Source organism: Lynx canadensis, chromosome B1 (genome assembly GCF_007474595.2).
Source record: "Lynx canadensis isolate LIC74 chromosome B1, mLynCan4.pri.v2, whole genome shotgun sequence".
Taxonomy (NCBI): domain Eukaryota; kingdom Metazoa; phylum Chordata; class Mammalia; order Carnivora; family Felidae; genus Lynx; species Lynx canadensis.
In genome coordinates, this window is record NC_044306.2 from 51,872,900 (window position 1) to 51,899,938 (window position 27,039).

General features: G+C 39.5%; 1 protein-coding gene across 1 annotated transcript in view; it reads right to left on the reverse strand.

The window, feature by feature from the left end:
- PINX1 (PIN2 (TERF1) interacting telomerase inhibitor 1) overlaps positions 1 to 25,640 on the reverse strand; it is an 88,196-nt gene extending 62,556 nt beyond the window's left edge. The window contains exons 1-5 of the mRNA XM_030312703.1: positions 25,519 to 25,640; positions 19,442 to 19,551; positions 17,687 to 17,779; positions 15,798 to 15,876; positions 1,337 to 1,429 (exon numbers count right to left, since the gene is read on the reverse strand). Of these exons, the coding sequence (XP_030168563.1) occupies positions 1,337 to 1,429; positions 15,798 to 15,876; positions 17,687 to 17,779; positions 19,442 to 19,551; positions 25,519 to 25,537 (394 nt within the window). The 5' untranslated portion in view covers positions 25,538 to 25,640. The remainder of the gene's footprint in view (positions 1 to 1,336; positions 1,430 to 15,797; positions 15,877 to 17,686; positions 17,780 to 19,441; positions 19,552 to 25,518) is intronic.
- Positions 25,641 to 27,039: the final 1,399 nt, after the last annotated feature.

Sequence of the window (27,039 nt, forward strand, 5' to 3'; positions counted from 1 at the left end):
TTAGCCTCTTCTCAGAAAGACTGAGGAGGTAACAGGGACTGTTCTTGTTCCAGAACAGAAGTGGAGTGGAGAAAAACCCCAATCAGAAACCACAGAGGACAACAACAAAGAAGGTTCTAAACTGAAAGAAGAGGGGAAGACATGAAGAGCCATACAAACCACAGCAGCTGGAAGAGGGAAAGGGGAAGTGCCTGTTTCTCTTTGTACATGTTCCCGAAGCTATTCAGCTCCCGACTCCATTAAACTCTGCCACAGGCTCTCACTTAAACCAAAACCAAACCCAAACCTTTGGGGTTTTGACCCAAGTGAGAACCATTAATTGCCAAGAGGAATGGGAATTCCAGCTCCTACTGCTGTTGAGGCAAGTTCTAGGAATTAGGGAATTCTCAATCATGCCAACTAGACTAAACCAAAGAGATGTGTGCTTCCTGGCATATAAAGATAGAAAGGTACATCCCATCTCCCATAGAAAGGCCATCATATGGTGACTAGATAGCACAAAAGGATTATCATCACATTTATACTTGAAGTATAGTATGTAACAAATAAGCTTTTGTGCCTGGAAAGTGTATTTAATGCATAATATTATTCTATGGGAAAACATCTGGGGGAATTGAGGAGTTCAAGCTAAATTGTTTCTTACCAATACAAGACTGCCACCTGGTGGTTACACAGGACAACTGCACTTGTAATTGGCGGCGTTTATTGGGAAGGGAGTAGGGAGGCGGTGATGGAAGAAGATGGGATTCACTACCCAGTTCTCAAATGTGTTTTCTAATGCTACTTTGCCATGACCATGGAATGCCTAAGTTAACACTCCATTCAATGAAGAAATGGTGTGAAATAATATAAATCAGTTTAGGAGGGAGATTTCTCATACTGGAGATCTCAAGATAGAACACAATTCTGTAAATTGGAGTAATTTAAGAGTTATTCAATACCAACATTAAACTTCAAAAACTAGAAATTGTAAGTAAAAATGCTGAGCAATAAATTAAAATTATTTTCTGACTTAGTGACGTAAAGTCACTTTTCTCTTTTACATAGCAAGTTGACTTCTGCTTCCAGCTTTGTCAAAGGACTTGCATGTAATCTAAAACCGAATGTGGGGCCCTACCTCAGAGCTAACGGATCTGCAATTTAACAAGATCTCCAGGTGACTCACAATAAATGCTGAAACTTTAGCACTGCTGTACATCAAGCCCGGCAGGCCACCCATACTTGTCCATTCTGCACATAAAACAAGAAGTAATGTTGGAGAGAGCTAAAAATGCTTTAAGAAACCTGGTATGAACATGGGGATTTCAACAACAAATAAAGAAATGCTTAATTTTACCTTTTGTGAATTTCATATAATGAACACGGTTTTTGGAGATCTTGGACTTTTCTTCAAGGCTGAAAGTTTTCTTTTCTTTGTTGTCTGAGGAGTCTTTAAAAAAAAAAAAAAAAAAAAAAAAAGAAAAGCATTAAACTCTCCGAAACCCATCCCCTCATTCATTCTCTTACCATGACATGGTCTTTTTTAAATAAAATCTTTAGAAGCCCTATTATTTAATACTGAGCTCTACTCATAGGATTAGAAACACTCTCCTTAAACTGTGTACTGTGGATCAGGTAAGGCTATTCACATGAAATTTATAAAATCCTCAAGGAAGAGAAATGAAAACTTGTGTTCACACAAAAGCCTACAAACGAATGTTATAACAGTCTTATTTATGATAGTAAAATACTGGAAATAACCCAAAATTCCTTCAATGGGCAAATGGCTAAGCAAATTCTGGTACATCTTTCCGGGGAAATGTTACTCGGCAATAAAAAGGAATCAAGCTATGGATACATGCAACAACCTCGTGCCTGTGAAAAAGGTGGACCTACACACTATATGTTCCATTTAGAGAACGTTGTCAAAATGACAAAACTATAGAGCCAGAGAACACATTCATGGTTTCCAGGGGTCAGGGATGAATGGGGAGTGCTGGAGGATGGAGGGGTGGAAGGTGGGTGTGCATGCAAAAAGGCAGCATGAGGCAGCTCTTCTGTGGTAATGAGACAATCCTGTATCTTAACTTGGTGATGATTACATGAATTTATACACACGATAAAATTCCACACAACTTACACATACACACATACACACACGCATGCGCGCACAAATGAAGGCTAAAAAAATGATGAAAACTTAATAAGGTCTATGGTCTGATTAACAGTCCACACAAGTGTCAATTTCCTGGTTTCAATGTTACGCTGTTGCTATATTAGATGTCACCCCTGGGAAAAAGTGGGTGAATGATACTCAGGACTCTTCGTAGTACTATTTTTGCAATTTTCTATATGTTTATAACTGTTTCAAAATAAAAAAATTCTTTTAAAAATTGAATAAAGGTAAGAGGTTAAATGATAATCAAAAACCAGATCAGAGATGACAGAGTGTGAAGGAGCAGAGCTAGCACTGAGCCATAGCCTCAAATACCAGATTTCACTAGACACTTACCTTAAGGACAAAACAAAAACACAAACAAATTGAGGAAGACACTCAGGTTTATTCTTTTGATAAAAAAGGAAAATGTGAGCCAGAAAGTACCTTGCCTAAAATGTCAGAGCAAGTACAACTGGGGTTAGAGTCAATTATAGTCAATTAGTTAACTAGCTGCCTGTATTCCCTCACCTTTATCTATGTGTCAAGGTCAGGCAGCAGAGTACAACAGAAACAGAACACCACAGGTAGAAAAGAGCCTGAATTTTCTATAAAGAAATACAGATATGAGGTTAGAGAAAGTGGGGGAAAGGAAAATTTTGCCTTAGTACTGGAGCAAAACCAGCACACGTCCACTGACTATGTTATAGGAGTTAGCTGTAATCCCTCCTAGAAATCAGCAATTTTAAAAACAAAGTGTGAATTACATAGTAAGGCTCCAAAGGATGTATAGATATCTCAAGGTTTCAGACTATGCTTAGCATGGGTTAATCATATCAGCAACCCAAAACATTTTCTCCTGCAGCCACTTCTCACAAACAGCTTGGAGTTTTTTTCAGACATCCCACGAGTGAATTTTTCTTGTCTTTCGGAGGTCAAACACTTCTTAGGGTACGTAATATTCTCAATTTTGATGTTCCAAACACAAGTCACTTAGTAAGTTCTGAGCTTAGATAAGTAGTTATGATCAACTGAAGGTTTATGAGGCACGAGACCCTGGACTCCAGAGCTTTCTATGCATGTCCTGCAAAGGAGGGGCCATGATGACTAACTGTACTTCACAGGACACTGAGGCACAGAAGGATTAAACGAGGCACATCTAGGAGGTGGCTATGAAGGGATTCAAACCTAGGCAGAGATGAGTGACAGTCCACATCCTTAGCCATTACACCATGTCCCCATCAGAGCTGCTCTTGCACTTCAGAGGACACTAAGCCTCACCGGGAGAGCTTCTCACCTGCCGAGGACACAGGCTTCCCACAGTACATGGAGCATGGACAGATCCCAGGGGAATCAGTTCCTAGCTTTTTCCCCACACTGCTCTGACTATGAGCGGATGCAGCAATGTGGCTCTCCTTCTCCACTTCTCCCATGGGTCCTTCCTTCACTTTACAAGAGGGGCACAACTCTCCTCTCAGCAAGGATATAAACAAGGCACAAACCAAAGGACTGGGAAGTATCTTTTAATCAAAGCAGCAAAAGCAGCCCCCTGCCTGCACCAATCTATCTATCTTACCAAGAGACGCACTTTCAGAAAGGTTGCACTATTATAATAATTTTCAAAACTTGTAACATATTTCCCAGTTTTATTCATTGCCATCTACTGATACAATGACAACTTCATCCAAAGAAAAATATTTACACTTAAAATCTTGGGGTTACTAGAAATAAAGCAACCTTGAATTGCTCAAATTCTTTCCTCTGTCTCTCTCTGTCTCTTTTTTGGAGAGGAATGGTGGCAAATCCCACTCTAGGAACAGAGACTTTTGGGGGCTGATTTACACAGGAGCAGTCTTTCCCAGGAAGGGTGTATTTATATGTATTTGTTTTGTGGCAGAGAAATAGAATAGGATGATGAATTTTAAAAAGTTTAAACAAAAAGAAACATATAAGCATAAAATACTATGGGGTATGTGCAATGGAAACATTATTTCAGAGGAAAAGGAACAATGAAATATAACATTTCTGACTACTAAAGACTTGCTGGTGTATTTATAAATACGTGGCAATGAATATCAAATTGTACTGGTATATAGCATCCACTGGATACATTTAACAACATAATGGTATTATTTTAAAATGCTAGTATTTCCCAATAGGCCAGAAATTATATTTTTTGCAATGATTTAAAGCTATGATTAAAAACCTTACAAATGTTGTTCTCAAAAATGTGAGGCGGAGGTGGGGGGGGTGCATGTGTGGCTCAGTCGGTTAAGCATCCAACTCTTGATTTAGGCTCAGGTCATGATCTCACAGTTCGTGGGTTCGAGCCCTGTGCTGGGCTCTGTGTTGACAGCGCGGAGCCTGCTTGGGATTCTCTCTCTCCCTCTCTCTGCCTGTCTCCAGCTCACTCACTTTCTCTCAAAAGAAGTAAATAAACTTAAAAAAAAAAATGTGAGACAGGGTATACTGTTTTTCAAAGTGCAAAAAAACTTGAAGACCCCTGTCCTAAACAGGTGTTTGGCATCCCAGTTTATTTTCAAAAATATTTAAAATCATAAGGGACAAAATATCTTCTGGAAGTAACAAACATTTCGTAAAACCATGAAGTCCACTGAAAAGCTAAGTTGAGTCTGGTAGAGAGAACTAATTAATAAAATAATTCCAAAAAATGAAATTCTGAAGAATACACCGAGTTTTATGTCCCACAAGAAAATAAGGGTTATTTCTAGAATCTTTGCAAGACATTCTATGAAGCGAACAGTATGGAATCTCTACTTAGTTAAAACAATACTGTATGAATTGATACACAGTCTTAACGAACTAAAAATATTATAATAGTAGAAAAATATGTTATTGGGTTACTGTGTCATCTGCTTTTCAGCTTTAATACAAGTAATATGATAAAAAATTCACTTGGATGAAGATACTATATTTGCCAAGGATGACATGGCAGAAAAATAACCTGTTAGTTGCCCAGGTCCATTCCTTGGATAGGTCTTCCCTTACAGGAAGATTCTAAAGGCTTTTCAGTATTGGGAGCAGCAGTTAGCAAGGCCTGGTTTCTACTGGGCAGGACAGTAAGCAGTGAGCTGCTCCGTCCCATTTGCAGAGCTACCAGCACCCTCTACGGGTCTTGAGGTGGAACTTAATCTACAGATAAGGAACTCTCCAGCTGTCTTCTGCTTGCTTTATGCACAAAAGAATCAGCCTGCACAGATAAACATGTGGGCCGGACTGCATGAGGACAAAGCACTACCACTTGGAAGCTGTTACACACTCACTACCTTCCTGACAAATAATACAGGGTCCCCTGGGTCACTTTAAACATTTCACTGACTGCACTTCTGGGAATACATCACAAAGGCCCAACTACACTGTGCCCAGCCTCAGCAATCAGCAATAGAACAAAGTACATCTGTCCCCAACCAGGGTTTTTGCAACTACGATGGCATTTCTCAGAAAAGAGTAATCACGATACCATCAAAGAGAAAAAGTAACTTTCTAGCTAGCACTGTCAAATCTCAAAAGCAAACAACTGAAAACTCTGCTTTCTTTTCTTAGTACCTACAAAAATGAATCTCATAGCTCCTTTCTTTATGAATCTTGGAGTTGATGATTTCTTGATAACCCTATCACCTAAGAAATTACAAAGTTTTCTCTAATTCAGTACAGGAAGGAGGAAGTTATGATACCAAAGTGCAAAGTCAACTCATTTTCCCTCTTCAAGAATGTGTGGATGTCTCTAAGAAAAAAAGCCCCAGACTCAAAAGCTTCTGCCTCCATGACCATGGTCATGCAAGGTCGGCTCAAGTCTATCTAACACCCTAAGCACGTCATTGAATGTGTGTAGGAAAACTGACTGCCATTTACAGTTGATACCCTGATAATGAAACTGCTGCACGTTACTCTCAGTCAACCTTCATTACAGGTTTAATATTACATAAATTACTCAAGTAATTAAGTCTACCAGAAAGGGACCAAGTAATTTTTAGATTTATTGTGACACATATCATCATATATAGGAACATCTGAAGTCCATACAGTTAGTTATAAAGAAATTCCACCACCACCACCACTCCCTGGATTAGAAAACAGAACACCACTTGCACCCAGAAGCATCCAGCACCCCTGTGGCCCCTCCTCCTAGAATAGAGTTCATCAACCTCTGAGCTAATGACATTTTGGGGTGAGTAATTATTTGTTCGGGGACGGAGGGGCATGGCTGTGCTGTGCACTGTAGGATGTTTAGCTGTCTGGCCTCTACCCACTAGATAGAATTAACATCTCCCCAGCTGTGAAAACCAAAATTCTCTCCAGACATTGCCACACATCCCACGAGGGGCAAAATCACGCCCAGTTGAAAACCACTGTCCTAATTGTAATCATTATCCTCAGTTTTGTGATAATCACTCTTCCTCTTGCTTTTGGTTTTGGTTTTGAACCATTTACTTTCGGGAGGGTGGGAGAGTAACAGCCACAGAAAGTACATATAACATAATGTTCACAAATAACCTATGCAATTGCCAACCAGGAAAAAAAAAAAAAAACAGAACACTAATATCACCCTAAAAGTTCCCCGTGAGCCCCTTCTCAATGCCAACTCCTTGCCTCTCCCCCAAAGTAATCACTATTGTCTTAACATAGTAATCACTTCTTTGTATTTTAAAATAACTTGACCACCCAAGTATGGCACCTAAATATCAGATTTTCACCTGCCCTCTCAATTTTTATACAAGTGGAGTCATACTGGATATTATCTTTGTGTCTCATTTCTTTCTGTCAACATGAAGTTAATGAGATTCTTCCACACCAGGGAATAAATAATAGCCTGCAGGCCAACTCTGATCTGCCACCTGTTTTTGTAAATAACATTTAAGGAGAACACAGTCACATCCATTTGTTTATATATTGTTTGTTGCTGATTTTACAGTCCAATAGTCAAGTTGAGTGGTTGTAACAGAGACCCTATGCTCTGCAAATTATTTCTATGTGGCTCTCTACAGAAAAAGCTTACCAACTCCTGCTCTCTACTCTTGCATGTAACTATACTTCATTTCTTTGCATTTACAAACATATAGCAGTTTACTTATCCAGTCTTTTGCTGATGGACAGTTGGGTTACCGCCAGTTTGGGGATACTGCAGATGATAAGTATTCTTTCTTCCTGACTGAAATACATCCTTTAAAATTTCCTTTATCAAAGGCCTACTGGTGGTAAAGCTTTATCTGAAAACTTTCTCCATCCACTTTCATGAAAAATTTATTTGCTGGGGTAAAATTCTAGGTTGCCAGTTATATTTGCCTCAATATATTACTCCAATGTCTTTTGGGTTCCACTGTTAAGAACTCTGCTTTCATTTATAACCGTTGCTTCTTTGCAGATAATCAGTGTATCTTCTCTGGCTGCATTAAGAGTCTCCTCTCTGTGAATGTGTGTGTGTGTGTGTGTGTGTGTGTGTGTGTTTGTGTTTATGTGTGTGTATGGCGTTCTGCTATACTGTTACACAGTTACATCTGCTATTATGTTTGTAAGTGAAGATTTCTTTAAATGTAATCTGCTCGGATTCATTAAATTTTTTGAATCTGTGGATTTATCACTAATTCTAGACCATCTTCAGCCCTTATCCCCTTAAACACTGCCTCTGTCCCATTTTCTCTCTTCTTTGTGCTGCTGGTCTTCCCACTTTAAACTTCTGTTTCATATTTCCCAGCTTTTCCTCTTTCACAGCTGCATTCTGGGTCGCTGTTTTCTAGTCTATTTTCCAGACTTTCTTCAGCTGTGTCCACTTTGTCATTATACCCAATAGGGGGCGCCTCGATGGCTCAGTAGGTTAAGCATCCATCTCGTGATTTTGGCTCAGGTCAGATCTCACAGTTCGTGGATCAGGCTCCATGCTGACAATGCAGAGTCTCCTTAGGAATCTCTCTCTTTCTCTGCCTCTCCCCTGCTTGCACGCTCTCTCTCAAAATAAATAAACATTAAAAAAAAAAACAACAACAACAACCCAATAGCACACTTAGTATCCAAGCCTAGGTGTGCTAGAAACCAGCCACAGTCATCAGTAATACAAACTTAGCGATACCTGATAGGAAATAAAAAGCTTAGAAAACAAAGAGATAAGGATAAATTTGCAAAGAAGACCCTCACCATCCAAAGCTTTGCTACTCTCTCTCAACTATTCAGGAACTGAAAAAATTGGAGGATCAAATTATTTTGGTATTTATTTCATTTCTTTCTTTTGCACTAGATTTTAAGTTTCTTCAGACAATGGGATGAGTCTTTTAACCTATTTCTGTATCCTTAGTCTTCAAACAATACTATCAGGAAAGTGAAAAGACAACCCACAGAATTGGAGAAAATATTCACAATCATGTATCTGATAAGGGACTAGTACTGGAAAATATTAAAAAGTTTACTAAACAAGAATAAAGACACACAACCCGATTAAACATTGGGCAAAGGCCTGAATAGCTATTTCTCCAAAGAAGACACAAATGGACAATAATCACATGAAAAATGGTCAACATCATTAGCCGACATGGACATGCAAATCAAACCACATGCAGATGTTACTTTATAGCCACTAGCATGGCTATAATAAGAAAGACAGATAGTAACAAGTGCTGGCAAAGATAAAGAGAAATTAAAATCCTCATACACTGCTGGTGGGAATGTCAAATAGTGTAGCTGTTTTGGAAAAGAAGGTGGTGGTTACTCAAGTCAAGTTAAACATACAGTAACCATACCACCCAGCAATTTCACTCTACATCTATACCCAAGAAAAATGGAAATACAGGCCACAGAAAAACTGATAGTGTTCACAGCTGCATTATTCATAACAGACCAAAAAGTGGAAGAAACACAAATGCCCATTAACTAATGAATGGATACACCATGGTATATTTCTACAACGGAGTATTACTGGGCAACAAAAAGGAATAAAGTACTGATACGTGTTACAACAAAGATGAACCTTGAAAACGTTATGCTCAGTGAAGGAAACCAGTGACAAAAGACCACATGTTGTAAGATTCCATTTACACGAGATGCACAGAATAGGCAAATCTTTAGAGACAGAAAGTAAATCAGCAGTTACCTAGGGTGGGTAGGGGGGTCATGGGGGATGACTGCCACCGGGTAGAGTTTCTTTTAGGGGTAATGAAATGTTTTAAAATTGGTTCTGGTGAAAACTCTGTGAATATATTAAAAGCCATTGAACTATACATTATAAATAGGTAAATTATATGCCATGGGAATTGTATCTCAACAAAGCTAAAAAAACAACAACACAGCAAATTCCCCGCCCCATCTCTCTCCATTCTTAGTTGGTTCTCCTGGGTTTTACTTCCTTCATATTTCTAAATAATATCCTTATACTGCTATTTCTTACCAATTTCCAATTGGCTTCCAAAAACAGAAGCAATTTTAAACTGGCAGTAAGTGTGGACCTTGCTAAGAAAATGCATAGAAGCTAACTGGGGGAAGAGTGTTCTAGAGAGACAGAGCATCTAGGGCAAAATCCTAAGGCAGGAGGATGCCTGATGTATTCACAAACTGGCACAGGGGTCAGTGACTAGGATGGAATGAGTAAGAAGAGGGGTGGCAGGAGATGAGGTCAGAAAGAGAAAAGGTCCATATTATATACGGCTGGAAGTCCACTGAAAGGGCTTTGGCTTTTGTTCTGAATGAAAAGGAGGAAACAGTGGCAGGGGTGGGGGGCGGGGAGCTTTGAGCAGGAAAGCAGAATAGCACAGACTTAAACTCTGAAAGAATCACTCTGTTATGCAGAAGGAGACCACGGACGGATGAAGAAAGATCAACTGAGAACAGTGCTCTCAACCAGGGGTATTTTGCTCAAAGGACATCTGGCAATATGTGCAGATATCTGTGGTTGCCACAACTGGGCGGGTGGGAGAGGTGCCAGTGGCATTTAGTGGATAGAGGCCAGGGATGCTGCTTAATCATTCTATTTGCACAGGACCTGCCTCACAGCAAAGAATTATCTAGGCTAAAACTTCAGTAGTTCCATGGACAAGAAAACCAGCTTTAGAAGCTGTTATAAATCTAGACAAGAAAAAATGATTGCTCAGATCATACTGGATATAGTGCAGGTGGCAGGAAGCAGTCAGGGTGTGGATATATTCTGAAGGCAGAACCAACAACATTTCCTAGTGGACACAGGTGTTGAGCTTGAATAACTAGAAGGATGGAACTGACATCAACTGAAATAGGAAAGACATTGGATAAAACCGTCTGAGGGTAGGTGTGGGGAAGTAGTCAGAAATGGAGTTTGAACACGTTAAGTGTGAGAGGTTGATAGCTGATGACACCCCAAATGAAGAATACTGAGTTGGGGGTTCAATACAAGTCTGGAATTTAGGAGAGAGGGTGACACCATAGCGAGCAATCTGGCCGTTGTCACTAAACATCCCAGCCATGTTGTTACATCCGGCCATGATGTAATAAACAGTTGGTGTAGGTAACAGATGAAGGCAGTCCTAGGACTGAACTGCTGGGCCCCAGACATGATAAGCCCGGGATAAGAAAAATGCAACAGAGATTAAGGAGGAGTGGCCGGTGAAGCAGGAAGAAAACCAGGAGATGGTGGGGTCTGAGAAGCCAAGGAAAATGAGTGCTTCAAGAAGCAGTGAACATCTATGTCACGGGCGAGGTAAGATGAGCATTAAAAAATGCCCGCTGGAGGGATGCCTGGGTGGCTCAGTCAGTAAGGTGTCCGACTCCTGATTTTGGCTCAGGTCATGATCTTAGAGTCATTGAGATCAAGCCCCATGTCAAGCTCCATGCTGGGCATGGAACCTGCTTGAGATTCTTTCTCCCTCTCTCCCTCTAAAAAAAATTTTTTTTAAATACCCACTGGATTTGCTAACATGGAAGTCACTGGTGACTTTGGCAAGGGCAGGTTCTGTGGAGCAGTGAGGCAAAGTCTGACTGACATGGGTTTAAAAGAGACGGCAGGAAGACTCCCTGTCTTCTGCCCACAAAAGGTAACTGCCATGGGGCACGCCCCTCTACTATAAACAATGGGAAAACAAAAGATATGAAACAACTCATGAGATACTGATGACAGGCAGCATAGGACTGTCATCCTTGACAAGGGGGCAACAAAGGACGTGAGCTCAAGGACTGCCCTGGATTTCTGTCAAGAGGCAATTTCTGGACATAGCACAAGGAAGGGAGCACAGGGCTCTCGCTGAAATGAAAACGTATGTCCATACGAAGATGTGCACAGAAATGTTCACAGCAGCTCTGGGTATAGTAGGCAAAAACTGGAAACAACCCAAATGTCCATCAGCAGGTGAACAGATAAACAATTATGGCATACGCATACAATGGCATACTATTCAGGAATGAAATGAGTTACTGATAAACGCAACATGGATAAATCTCCATGGATAAAACACAACATGGATGACTTGTGCTGAGAAAAACAAGCCAGGCAGAAAAGAAAATACAAAACCAGTCTATATAGAGAGATCAGTGGTTGTATGGGGCCAGAGAATGAAGTGAGGGGTGGGGGGAGAGTGGCAGGGGGCTGACTCGGAAGTGACCCAAGATAATTTTTTATAATAATGAAAATTTATCATGGTTATTACGATATTATATATTAGAGGTATATTCATTTGTCAAAACTCATGGAACTGTACTCTCAAAAATGGGTACACTGTATATATGTAAATTATACCTCACTAAGGTTTATTTAAAAAAAAAAAACCATTCTAGCCAGAGTCCTGCTTCCAGTAATGGTGAACTGGCTCATTTCAATGGTCTCTCTTACTAAGAAAACCGCAACAAAATATTGGGGGGCAGGGGGGGAATGACTCCAAGATATTATAGTGGAGCAAAGCAGAGAATTACACAGTCCCAGTTAAGACTAAGAAAATCCAGAGAAGTGAGTGTGATGTTTCGGGTTCCCCACCCCACACAGTGAGTGTCTGCCAAGTCTAGAAGAGGCGAAAGAGAGGCAGAGCAGCTAAACAGACTGTCTGAGACTGACTCAATCCATGTTAAAAGTTTTTAAAAAGAGAGAACAGAACTGAAATCAATTTGTATAGAACTCGAGTTCTGTGGCAAAGGAGAGCAGAAGCATCAGAAGTGGCCGTAAATGAGGGAAATGGACTCAAGAAACAGTTTTAAACTTAATTTTTTTTTTATTAAAAAAAAAATTTTTTTTAACGTTTATTTATTTTTGAGACAGAGAGAGACAGAGCATGAACGGGGGAGGGGCAGAGAGAGAGGGAGACACAGAACCGGAAGCAGGCTCCAGGCTCTGAGCCATCAGCCCAGAGCCCGACGCGGGGCTCGAACTCACGGACCGCGAGATCGTGACCTGAGCTGAAGTCGGACGCCTAACCGACTGAGCCACCCAGGCGCCTCTAAACTTAATTTTTAAACAATTTTTTGAGTAGGACAAAACACACGTGGTACAAAGCCATGAAGGTACAAAAGGACTATAGCACAAGCTCAATTTCCTCTCATCCCTGTTTCCCAGCCACTCAGCTCCCTTCCCAGACGCAATCACTCTTACCAGTTTCTTCCGTATTTTTCCACAGATATTTTATGTATATAAAATATGTACAGAATAGATATTCTGGAGCTACTCTATATATATCAACCTCAGCACCACTAATATTTGGGGCCAGATAATTCTTTGTTATCGGGGGCTATCCTGTGCACTGTAGGATATTAAACAGCATCCCTGGCCTCTATCTACCAGTCACCAGAAGCACCTCCAGTTGTGACAAAAATGTCTCCAGACACTGCCCTCAGTTGAAAACCACTGATGCATACCCAAGCACACACACATGTATTTCCTCTCTATATTTTCCTACAAACTCATGCCATATATATGGGTTTTCATCTTTTTTTACCTTATAATAATTGCAGATCATCCATCAGTCATACAAAGATTTCAAATTTTATTTATATCTAGCTGCCAACAAGTGAGGCTATTTATAATATTCATTATCTTAAGAGCATTCTTTTTTTTTTTTTTTTAATCTGGGGAGAAAGCACATTATTGCCTTTGATTTCATTAATGACACTTGGGAACAGTCTCAGTAATGAGCCCAAATCTATCCACCTGAAAAGTAACACACTTTCTTGGTGGCACTATATTCTAATTACTAAAAGTAATCAAGAGGAAATATTCTACTATGGAGTTCTATCTCTACAAATAACAACAGTCATAAAGATTATAGCAGCTAATACTTATTGAGTACTTACTATAGGTTAGGCAGTGTTCAACGTGCTTTAGTTATATTAATATAACTAATTCTCACAACAACCTTCTGAGGATGGTACTATTATCTGCATTTCACCAAAAAGGAAACCAAGGTACAGAGATGTTCAGTAATGTACTCAAGGTCAAGGTCACACAAGTAGAGCTGTCAATCTGGGCACATGGTTTAGTGTTCATCTCTAAACCATGACACTCTATTACTCTTCAGTCAAAACCTGCAAGTCTTAGATGATGATGTTTACATTCATATCTGTGGTTCTACTGATTTCAACTAAAATCCTGAATGTAAAGATGTTTTTGTTTATAATTAGTAAGGGTTAAATGTCCTTGAGATTTACTACTGCATATATCCCGCATTTCCTGATACCAGTCTAGTTGGTGTTTTCACAAAACATTTTCCTTATGTTTTTCTCTGGCTAACAAACTGGCATCTTTTTTATTAGGACCATATATCTTTTTATACAGAACTATTAGGATAGTTCTGATAGTTATCCCATGGATAAGAAAACTGTCCAAGTTATAGATTCTAACAAGGAATTAGGGAAAACACAAACACAGCACCTTTCCCTTCATGCTTTTGGGCTCAGTCCTACAAGCAGTACTGCAATAAATCTTCCCAGAGTTGAATTTGCCCTATAATTTTACCAATTACCAGCATATCCTCTAGCTAACTCTTAAGCAGGGACTGTCTCATACATCTACATATCCTCAAGTCTAACTCAGTACACAGCTCAATAAATGTTTGCTGAACTTGGTTGATTTTTAATTCCACAAAGTTTTTCCTCTTCCAATTTAACAAACATCTTTTGACAGTTCAGTGTATGCCAAACATAATGACAGGGAACAGAAAGAAATTCCTTACAAAAATGTTTGCAGAATATAACTCATCATCATCAACAACAACAAAACAATTCAGAAAGGGGCAAAGGAATTGAAGAATTGAAGACCTGTTTCCAAAGACATAAAAACAGCCAAGTATATGAAAAGATGTCGGACATGACTAACCACTAGAGAAATGCAAATCAAAAGCCTATGAGATATCCCCTCACACCCATCAGGATGTCTCCTATCAAAAAAACCAAAAAACCTAGAAAATAACCAGTGTTGGCAAGCATATGGAGAAACTAGAAGTCATGTGCGCTGTTGTGAATGTAAAATGTTGTAGCCATTACGGAAAATACTGTGGCAGTTCTTCAAAAACTTAGAATTACCATGAGACGACCCAAGTGTCCACTGATGGATGAATGAATGATAAGCAAAATGTGGTATGTACATACAATGAAAAACTACTGAGCCTTAAAAGGAAGGAATGATACAAAACCGAATGCCTGGAAATGGTATAACATGGACATTCTGTTCAGTGAAATGATCTGGACACAGAAGGACACATACCTTATCATCCCACTTATATGAGGTACCTAGAGTAGTCAAATTCAGAGACAGAAAGTAGAATGGTGGCTACCAAGGGCTTGAGAGAGAGAAGAATGGGGAGTAAGTATTGAATGGGGACACCGTTTCAGTTTTACGAGATGAAGTGTTTTACAGATGGATGGTGTGATGGTTGCACAACAGTATGAATGTACCTAATGTCCCTGATCTGTACACTTAAAAACGGTTAAATGGTTAATTTTCTTATGTGTATTTTACCACTATTCTTTTAAAAAAACTGTTTGCCAAAGAGCTAACAGTCTAGATTTCTTCAAGAATTAGCTGACATCATGTCCTTGCTTTCCAAATAGCCACGTGACAAAAAAAAACTTCCTTTAAACTCTAAAATTAGACCAAAGGCCCAAAAGTCTGAGGACTATACCATCCATGTCCCCTTAACAGTACTATTTTTCTGTTAATATGAAATGCCCAATATTCAACTGTTTCATTTCCAGTTCCTATACCTTAGGTATACAATTTCTAGTACTGAGCTCCTTGTAACAAATTTTACTTTACCTGAGCATTCTGAATCTCTTATATACATTCAAAGGTAAAACAAATTTCACTAAGTAGTATCAACACAAAAAAGGCTTTTCTAGTAAGCCTTTGCTGGCTGCTGGTTTGTGGTCCCACTTGATATTTCTTGCTTTGTACACATATTTGTTTTTGCTTTATATTTTAAAAACATGTTTTTAGTCACACTCAAGGATCCCCAGAAAGGTCACTTTACTATTTGAGATTGTGAACTGAACAGATTTATCTTGCCATTCTCAAACTATTACTGGGAAAAAGTGTTTGCTTTTGATGGGGAGAGCACCATTAAAATGTAAACAGAAATGCCTATCTGTAATAACTTCAATCAATTAACTTTCAGATATATAATGCTTATAGTAAAAAGAGTTGGTAAAAAAATTTAAACTGAGACGTGTCTTCTATAGATCCAATGGACAACAAAGCAAAGGTTTCCCCTACCTGCTGTTTCTTGCCCATGGCAAGTGTTCAGCTCAGCCAGAAGCTGGTTAAAATCATCCTGATGAGCAATCCAGTTATCCTGAAAATACCCAAAAAATCAAATAAAGGTAAGCTTACAGTTTACTTGCACCAGTTGAGAGAGATTTATTTTGGAGTCAAGGAAATCTAGTGGTTAATGTGAAACTTTAAATGTTTCATCAAAATATTATGACATAAATTTGAATGAAGAAATAATATAAATTTAAAATGTAATTTATCTGTGTCAGTATTAAAAATGGGCTTATATGAAGCCTGAGTCCTGATTTCAAATGTGGATAACTTATCAACAGTCCACTTATAATCAAATAATCAACAGGCAACCTGCGTGCTAAATATTAAAATAAAGCAAAATAAAATCATTACCTCATTATGGAAATATTATGTGGGTCAAAGGAAAAAAGCAGTGACAGAGTTCAGGGCTCTCTTTTGTGCTCATGTGAACTTAAAATACTTTGCCCAATTCTACATGCTTGCATTGACCCCCAGTTTACAAAACCACACTGAGGAAGGAGTAAGAAAGACTCCAATTTCCCTCAGTCGGCACCTTCATGAAGTGGTGCTAATATGTTCATTGTAACAAAAATAATCTGACTTTAAAAGGGAATGGGCATCTCCAAACAATCTAACCAGTGGGAAGCAAGTATCAATGCAGAAATTTGCCTTATACACACTTTTTTAAGAATGCTGAAGGTTAAGGCATGTTAAAAATAGGTTTACTGGGCAACCTTCTCCTAAAAATTAAGTGTATCTATACGTCTATCTTTTAACAACTACCTTCAAAACCAACCTCATATAAACTCTTTAGTGGTTTAAAATTTTAGCTGTTAGTCCGAAAAATTTTAGCTGCTCTATTCTATCACTCAGCGCAATTACTATTTCTAGTCCAGTACTCAGTATATCAAATCAAAATAATTTGGTGTAGTCCTCCAAAATAATAAGTAGTTCTCCAGATTTCCTATCAGATTCTGTTGGCTGTAAAAATTTAAGAACAAAGTTTTCAGCTCAGACACTATAGTAATACTGAATACTTATACACTTATATATACTTATACACTTAAAACATAGACACGATAGTAATACTGAAAATGAAAAGCACAATAGGCCATTAATTTTTAATTACGGTGTTATATTTTCAAAGCACCAGTATTTAAGGAGAAACGCGAATAAATTCAACTGCTATATACCAATGGTCGGAAACAGACAAAAGGGAGGCGCCTGGTTGGCTCAGTTGGTTAAACGTTCGACTTGGGCTCAAGTCATGATCTCACAGTTCGTGGGTTTGAGTCCGGCATGGGGCTCTGTGCTGACAGCTCACAGCCTGTAGCCTGCTTCGGACACTGTCTCTCCCTCTCTCTCTGCCCCTCTTCCGCCCACACTTGGTCTCTCTCAAAAATAAATAGATGTTAAAAAATGAAATTAAAAAATAGACAAAAGGACAGGAAAAGGTCACCACTTTCTTGCAGAAAAAACTTAATTTCTCTCCGAAGTTAAATGCCACTAACTTTTAATAGTATAAGCAAATATTAGAAAAAAGATAAAGATAAAAATTCCTTTCTATACTGAAATGAATATTTCTATAAAAAGAATATTTTTTTCAAAGTTTAAGAACAAAACTAATTCAGATCTCTTAGACATAAATCAAGTAAAGAATCCCATAAGGACAACAAGGCAAAGGTGAAGGCATGGTGTGTGGCGAAAAGCCTGCTTAGTTATGGGCTCTTTACTCAACCACAGCATGGAAGATACACACGTGCATAGTGAAAACCTCATCAATTTGATGAAATATGTGTATTTACAAAAAAAAAGCCAATCATGCAAGGAAAACCGCCAGCAAACACACTGTTGCTCACTTCATTATTGATTGTAGCTCCAAGTCCCAGGTGGTTATTTTTAACTTGAACTTTAATATGATCTGTGGCTCCTTGCTCCTGAGCCCCTAAACCCTGTGGAGGTCAAGCACAAAGAGAGTTAGTATTTTTATCAAGTATAAAGAGAGATCACATCTTTCTTCCTTCATCAACTATTCGACTAATTATGAAATATCCAGGAGTGAGGCACTATCCTTATCCTCAGAGAGGATACAGTCTAATGGATTCTTACAAAGTATGTCTGTAATACCAAGGATGTACTTACAATAATGAATGCTAACTCTTCAACCTGAGACCTATTTCACGGCCCATGTACACACTATGCAGAACATGCCTTTTGTGATGCTCGAAATCAGAGTACTATTACCAAACTAATGGAATCCCATTGGAGATATTACAAATCTATGGCTCTCTCCATTACATAATTTTACAAAACAACACTGAGAGAGTGGAGAAAGGAAACCCCAAGTCCCTAAATCAATCAACACTCATTTGTAAGGTGTCTCAGAGAGGCTGCTGTACTGAAGAAACTAAAAGGCAACCAGGGTGGTTCTAGGTGAGTGGACAGAGGAAAAATAAGATAAAATAAAGGGGCTAGACCTCACAGGACCCTAGAAATTACAGAAATTTGGATTTAATTTTTTAAAACGATGGGAAGCCACTGAACTTTTAAGCAAGGGAATGCCATGATCTAATTTCTGTATTTCAAAAGATATTCTGGCTATTGTTTGGCAAACGGCCCAGAGGAAGAAAAGGAGGGAGGGAAGCAGCTGAGAGGGCAGGCAGTGATGGTGTGTGGACCAGGATGGGGCCCCGGATAGAGAGGAATAATGACTGGCGATGCGAGAAGTGAGAGAGGTAGAGGAACCAAGCAAGACCATTTACAAAAATGGGGAAAACTTGAGACGGAAAAGACTGGAAGGTGGGTATCAAGAATTTTATAACAAAAATTATAAAGTTGAGATGCTCACTCAAGTGGAAATGTCAAGCAGGCTGGTGAATTTACAAACCTGAAGCTCAGAGGACAGATCTGGACCAGATAATTCTCAGAATTTAGACCATTCTAAGTATGGTATGGAATCAAAGAGCTCACCTTTCAGAATACAGAAAAGGCCTGGGGCTGAGGAGCTCCAGAGCTCAAAAGGCTGGAGAGGAAGAGTCAGCAACATACTTAGGAGTGGCCAATGCGGTAGAAGGAAAAACAGGGGGGAGAGCAGTACTGTCGAAGCCAAGACACAAGTATTTCAAGAATAGTCCAGTATGTCCAATGCTGCTAAGGGATTAAGTAACGTGAGAATAAAAAAGGATCCACTGGATTGGGAACAAGATCATTAAAGGCCATCACAAGAACCATTTAAATACAAAAGTATCGCCAGAAACCCATTTCAGCCAGGAATAAATAGTGTGAGGAAAATGGGAAAATGTATATTCTGAGCTATAAAGGGGAACAAAATATTACTCTTAGCAATATAAAAACACTGATGGTTAAGCATGATTCCAAGTGCAGCTAATTAAAAGGCACAATCTATGAAAGATGCCAATCACAGCAATTTAAATGATAAACAAAGAGAACTGACCTTTATGTTCAATTCTAATTTTATCATGACAATTTAGTTATGTCTCCAAAATCACTTACTGATCAAAAACACAAATTTCTCCCAGTGTCCTAAGAAAGATGCATTCTCCTGATTTGCCTTTATGCATGGCTCCAATTTCTTTTGCTCTTCTCCAACATACCTTTCCTTTAGACCACCCCATCTTCTCTAGCATCCTCTGGCCAAACTTGGAATCATCATTGCTCCAGGCAGTGTTTCTCGGATCCACAGCCCACTTCTGCTTCCGCCGACCTGCAAATGGCAAAGTATCTCATCAGCAATTTATCTTTTAAACCTGGAAAACACTACACAAATACACACAAAACCTAATACGTACACACATATTTGCATAAAATACGACAAACAATATGTTTTATTAGATACAGATATCACATTCAGCATTCAATGAAATATCATCAGATTGGATCACTTACCCTGGTTTTCCCAGTAACTGCTGTATTCTCAATATACAAACTGGCCTAAGATAAAAATAACAGTGTTCCCTCCAAATGTGACAAATAGAAATACATGATATACCATCAGTTGGCCTTCCACACTCAGCTAAAGGCAGCAACTGTAAGCACTTGTCAACACCAGTGTCATCATCACCACCAGCAGCATCAGCCACTACAGCTTCCGGTGCCATACGTTATGTACCAAATGTTATCCATATATTGTATTCGATTTGCACAGTAACCCAATGAGGATGGAAATTCTTATCTCCATTTTTCAGATGAGGAAATCTGAGGCTTAGAGAAAGAAATGTACCTAATGCCCCCAAACAAATATCAGAGCCTCTATACAAAGCAAGGGCCTACTGACATCAAAGCTTATATTCTTAATCCACAATATATAATGGTCATTATGATCTTGGAGAGAGTCAACTGTACCCTCCACACATGTGATCTACACATAGTTATGATGTCATCCCTTATTACTGAAATGCCCTAGAGACCCATGACCCCTTCTCTGAACTTCGAAAATAAACTATCTGCTTCTTTTCTGGCATTGAACACACATTCTTCTGTATTATGACTACTAATATCCTTCTGTTTCCTATGAGACCATCATCTCCTTACAGCTTACATTTGTGTGCTATTCTTTTTCATGCTTCATTGCAAGAAGTAGAAAACACTATGCCCACAGCAGGCACTCAGGAAATATGTGAATGAATGTATGAGTGAATTCAAAAGAAAGAAGGAAGAAAAAAGGAGACAAGAGGAAAGGAATGAAGGAAGGAAAGAACATAATTAAGGGAACTGCTTTGAATGTCTTCGTATTAAGTATTTTTTAATGCATACAAATAATTGACAGTTGGGAACTCAAATTTATCAGTACAGTTTTATGGAAAATTGCTGCAGAGATATAGAACCTCAAAAAGTTCACAGAACAAGAACACGAAGCCCTAAAGTAAATTGTGGCCAATTGAGAAATTTGGAGGTCAAGTGTGCTTATTGTTCACCTACTGCAGCAATCAAAGCACAGTATCTCACTATCAACAACAGTCTTATGCTTGGCAGTCTCTTAACTCCCTGCGTCCCCTCCTCTTTCAAGGAAGGCAGAGTGTCACATGCTGCACCTCATTTGGACGTGTCTAGAGTCTTGGAAGCTTGATTACCCTACGTTCTACAAACGGACCTTGGGTTGAAGGTTCTAGAAGGGGAGCACAGCTACTAGTATACCCTTGACAGAAGAACAGTCCTCCTCTATCCCTTTTCTAAAGCGGAAGGTCGCCCTCTTCAACCTATTGTGCAGCTTCGGGAGGGACACACATAGAGCAGTGGGGAAGGGGACACCCGCCTAACCAGCCAGGTCAGCCAAATCGACCCTGGCAATCAATGCGGTGACAGATGTTACAGCCAGATCGCCCTCACATCTTCACAACATAATTTAAAAATAATACAACCTCCAGTGAGAGGCTTACTGTATAACACGTAAAATCAATAAAGGGACCCAAAACTACACACATCCAAACAAAAGTAAACTTTTTATAAGCATGCAGAAAAGCAAAACAAGTTGGGCTCAAATCTACAGTTTTGCAAGAAAAAGGTGACCCCAAAATGTTAACCATGAGTAAGTTACCACTTTACCTATCTTAGTAAATACAGAGAATAACATTGCCTCTGCTAATGAACAACAGACCAGATATGAGCCTTCTTAGCCATGTTCTCTTTGTAAGGCTGCTTACTGGTATGTGTCAGCGTTCATGTCTCTCCACAGCTGTGCCTGCCAGGGATTCTAACTGGGGCTTATATGAAAAAGACATTTCTGAGAATGAATGAACCCACCTTATGCAATAAGAACTCCAACACTTTATGTTACATACACATACACAGCAGATTGTAATAATGCTTATACAAAAGATCACCAAGGTCAGTTCCTCTTCCTTGCAGAAACGTCAGGTATCCTCAAATAAAGGGGTAGGGCAGGGTTTCCCCAGTGAGGATGTTAAATCAGGGGAGCTTCCCATTAAAATAAAATAGAGCAACACTGTGTGAAACAAAATTTAATAGTGTCCCATATTAGAGACTTTCCCAGAACATTTCATATGCAGATGTGTAGATCCTCTAAGGGCAAAGCAGGCATGCTATGTTTCCCTAATTTATTTGATACGAACCCTACTTCACTGGAAGGCTTTTCGGGCTCTAGGCTGTAGAATTTCCAGGTTTGGGAAATCCTGGCAAGGAAAAGACTGTCACTGGTCTGTTCAGATTGGATCAACTTTTACATGTGCTTTGTTATTCTTATTCCACAATCATTCTGCGCTTAGATGTCAACTTTGTTAACCCTGTGTGCAGAAGAGAACATAGCAGGCCTCACTACTAACCTTCGAAAGGCTTGCTTACAAGGTTGGCACCTTGGCTGGGAACCTGGCTTTTAGGAGGGTTCCAAGCATTCTCGGAATTGGTGAGTGGCTCACTATGCCTAATTGTTAATACAAACAATATGGTTTATACTGAATACTTGGCTTTCCTTCTGGGAGTCTGGAGCACTGGGCCTCAGGGTTGAGTACCCTGAATCTGCAGAATCACTATTTAGGATGATGTGTTCTGCCATCCGCTAGCCAGACTCCTCCTATTTGGAGTTCCAACTTTAGATGGTTCCATCAAGGCATTTTGGGGGTAACCCCAATAAATAACCCTTTTCTTTTTTTTTTTTCTGTTGAAGCAAAGTTTAATAGCATTTTTAATAGAGAAATTATAAAAATAATTTATAATCAAGTATATAAATCATTTTTTGCTATATTTTTTACCTAGGTAACATTAGAAAGGCCTTATTTGACTCTAGATTATATAAATATCCAACTATATTTTCCAACTATTTAATCCTTAAGTAGTTTTGTTGAGATATAATTCACAAACCATAAAATTCACCCATTTAAAGTGTAGTATTCATTGGTTTTTAGTATATTCATGGAGTAGTACCATCACCATTACCTACTTAAAGAATATTTTCATCACCCCAAAATAATTATATTTAAATATGATTAAATGTAATTAATTTTGAATTAATTTTTATATACATGCTAAATAAGAGTACAACTTCATTCTTTTGCTTGTGAACATCCAGTTGCTTGAGCACCATTCTTTGAAAAAACTATTCCTTCCCCATTGAATTGTCTTGGCACTCTTGAAAATCAATTGAGTATAAATATAACGGTTTATTTCTAGACTCTCAATTCTATTCGCTTTTCAATTACTCCATGCCTAATACCACATGACTTATGCCAGGATTCAGCTTACTCTGAAAGGTGTGCTGAGTCCCAAAAGCTAGGGACAGAAGTTTTGTCTTTTTTTTCTTTTTCAAAGGACACTTTCAGATATTCAAGAGCTCAAAATCCATGTACCATGTATTCCTATTAAAAAATTATTCAAGACATATTCAAAGTTAAAGAAACTGCAGTATAAAAATCTTAATGCGATGAGCACTAAAATCCATTAACTATAGTGTGATTTGACTATAAATATGACTAGAAGTGTCAAAAATTGTCTCGAAAAGGAAAGAATCTAAGAAAAGAGTAATATCTTGATAAAAATCCAGGTCTAAAACTTCAAATGATATAAAGACTAGGAAGTGAGATCAATAAATTAAATTCTTGTTTTACATAGGGAGAAGTTTCGGTAAGCTAGATTTTTTGTCTTACACAAAGGAGACCCAATAAAATAACACTTGATAATTACAGAAATAATAAATAAAAAATATATTTGAGAAACACAAAGAAAACTACTAGATTTTAAAAATAGGGTAAGTGCCTATAGCAAAAATAAAACAAAATATAGTACATATGGCAAGGGAAAACAGAGGAAATAGCATGTGCTTAATGAATTGAAAATGTTCACTAATGTTAAGTGGGGGAAAAACCAAAACTGTACCTACAGAATTAAGAATCACCCCAATTTTATAAACTAACAGAAAATAGAATTGCTAGGCAGTGAAATTATGAGTATGGGGCTTTTCTTTGCTTCTATTTTCTTACTTCTAAAATGAGAACATCAGTCCTAAATATCTAATCACAAAAGATGCCACAAACTATACTTAGCAAGTTATTTTAAAAGATAACACAAAATATATTATGCCAAAGATTTGAAAATTTGGGGTGCCTGGGTGGCTCAATCAGTTAAGCATTTCACTTCAGCTCAGGTCATGATCTCGCAGTTCTTGGGTTTGAGCACTGGGGTATGTGCTGACAGCTCAGAGCCTGAGCCTGCTGGGATTCTGTGTCTCCCTCTTTCTCTGGCCCTCCCCCGCTCACAACTCTTGTCTCAAAAATAAATAAGCATTAAAAAAAACAAAAGATTTGAAAATTTGGAGTCATGGTGGGGAGAGAAGAACTCAAAATATTCCCTTGTAATCATGCAACTTGAATTACTGATGTCTACAGACACTATTTCATGCATCTACAGCAAGCATTTCATACTTTGAAATATTTTCACATTCACCACTTCATTGATTTTTTTTAAGCCAACCTAGTAATGAAGATAATAAAAGTAGTTTTTAATAGTCCCACAGAAACTGATCATGGAAAGAGACATAAATGAACAGCAGAGCCAGGGCCAACGTGCATGCTGTATTAAGCATACATCAGAAAATATTAAAACCAGAAAAGATCTTAGCAGCCCTAGTTTTACAAATGAAGAAACAGCCCACAGAGTCAGTCTAGAACATATCCTTTTCTGTAAGTCCCTATTTAAAAACAATAGAAAACTGCTGGTCCTAGTGACAAAAAAGTTAAGATATGAGATAACTAGATGAAATTTGTCACTTTCTAGCTCAGTGACTCGGGGCAAATTATTTTCCTCTGCACCTCGATTTCATCCCCTGTAAAACTGGAACTCCCTGTAAAACTGTTTACTCCTTGCGTCTTGTGCTCCCATTCTTCCACCTTCTTAGATAAGAGGATGCTGATAACATTTATTTCACAGAATCCTATGTGGTTGCTGTAGGTCTGTTCAAGCGGTTTCTGTTAATTGCTCACTATACACTTCCAAAAAGTTATGGGCCATCTTTTCATGGCCAAAGCACGACTGCCATCTGGTGGCAGGAAACCTTAGCTACAGACACCGCTCAGAAGTCAAATAGCCTCTCCAGAGGGAGGGAATTGATGAACTTCACAAAGTGGTGGTGTCAGAAGCAAACTGAAGCAGGACGCGGCGTTACAGCCAACACTCCTGTCACACAAGAATGTTAACATTTCAAACTAAGCCCAACTAAGCCAGTCTTACTTAGAATCACTCATTAGCCCTGCATCCCCTAAAAAAGGCTAACTTCCTGCGTTTGACGCTTTTAACCCCTTTGCTTTTCTTTTTCTGGGTTCAATAAACCTTCGAGAACGGGATTTCACTGCCTGAAGAAATTCTGCTGGCCCAGCCGCCTCTTTTTAACCAGAAGAAGCTGAGGGCCGGCGAAGTGAAAGACCAAGTCAGGGTTCCTACGATCGGCGTTCTGGCTCCCATTAGAGCCCACCGCGCGCGTGCCCAGATCTGAGCTTGAGGACAAAGTCCCACGTGGACACTGGCAGTCTCTTTCACTAACCGACCAGTAGCTAACCTGGGGAAGGCTGCGCCGGGAAATCTCTGCGGCAGGCAGGGCGAGCCGAACCGGGGTTACCCAGTCCGCTGGCATCCCCCGCCCCGCTGCGCGCCGGAGACCCGCACCCCGCACCACTTGGTCTGGCCAGGCGCGTCACCTGGAAACTTCACCCTCGCTCCCTCCACTCACGCTCAGCCAGCATTGACATGTCGAGAGCCTGTGACGCCACGAGCCTCCGGACCTGAGAGGTGGCGGCGACCAAGCAGCCGGCTCGCGGAGAAGTTGCAACCACCAGACTCGCAAACCAGGTGGACTGCAGCGGCCGAGGCGCGTGCTGGTGACGTCAGTGGGCCGCGACCGGCCCTCAACCACGTGGCGGCGAGTGGGCGGGACGCGGGCCTTCTGGGGGAGGGGCGGGCCGGGGAGAGTATATTCCGGAAGGTGCGGGCTTGCGGACACCCAGGGGGAGAGGTCAGAGGTCTCCGGGTCTAAAGCAGGTGGAGGGGAGGGTGTGGGTTTATTCGCATGAGCAAGTTCCTGAACTAAATGATTGCCTACGTGTAAACGCTTCTAAAAGCGTCTGCCACAGAGCAAGCGCTCAATAGGGTTACCTGTGTCACTCTCAATATTAATAACTAAATGCCAAGAGTGGTGGTTTCTGGAAGTAAAACATGAACTCTGCCCTCCGCTCAGAATCTCCTGAGGAAAAGAAACATGTAAACAATAGTTCTTAGGGCCGCCAGTATTATTAAAACGGTGTGTATGAGGAGTTTGACAAACTCACCTGGAGGGGAGGATTTTGCAGTATGGTGTCCCACCTCTGCCCTCTGAGGTAGATAGGTAAGTAGACACATAACTACGAATCTATCTGTGGGATCCCAAGTTAATAAGATAACTAAACGTGGCTAAAATGTTGTCTGTCTTTAACATGATGTCTTCAACAAGACTAATAGTTTTTTTCAATATATAATCATAGAGATGTCATAGACGCAAGAAATGGTGGAGTTGAAACAAACCATGGAAACCATTAGTCTATCCTGCATTCGTCCAAATGCAGTCCCTTTTATAGGATTCCTTTTTTGGTCTCTGACTGAACATCTCCAGGAAAGGCAGCTCACCAAATCACAAGGCACAACCATTCCTTACTATTCACTGCCACAGTCAACAATCCGAGTTTAGTTTTGACCTAGACCACACCAGCAGTGATGCAAACTTCTGTCTCAATGTTTCTGACCATCAAAGAGACAAAATTATCTTCCTGCAATCGTATACCAACGTATGTGGTGCTTGAAAATGCTGACTTCCTGATCAATTCACTATTGTCCACTCTCATGTAACTACCTTCTATCTTCTCCTATCTTATCAAACAGATCAGCTAATTATCCAAAGACTTGGGTGATCCTGCCTTTCTCATTTGGAGCAAGTCCAACTCCCTACTTTACTCCTGTTTTCTGTGTCACAACTTATGTGCTCCCTGACTTAGTTATAAAAGTTACATTGATTTTGCCTCTCCTCTTTCCCCTCAGTTCCTGGGTATTCACTGCTAGCAGCAACTATTCTTTTGTATTTCTTTTTTCTAATGTTTATGAAACTAGGTAAGTTTACCTTGATGGTCTAGACCCCTAGTTAAAGGGAAACTTCATCTAGAACAGGAATCTAGTCCTTCATTCAGCTTCTCTTGGCACCTAGGATGCTCTCTTTATGTTCTAC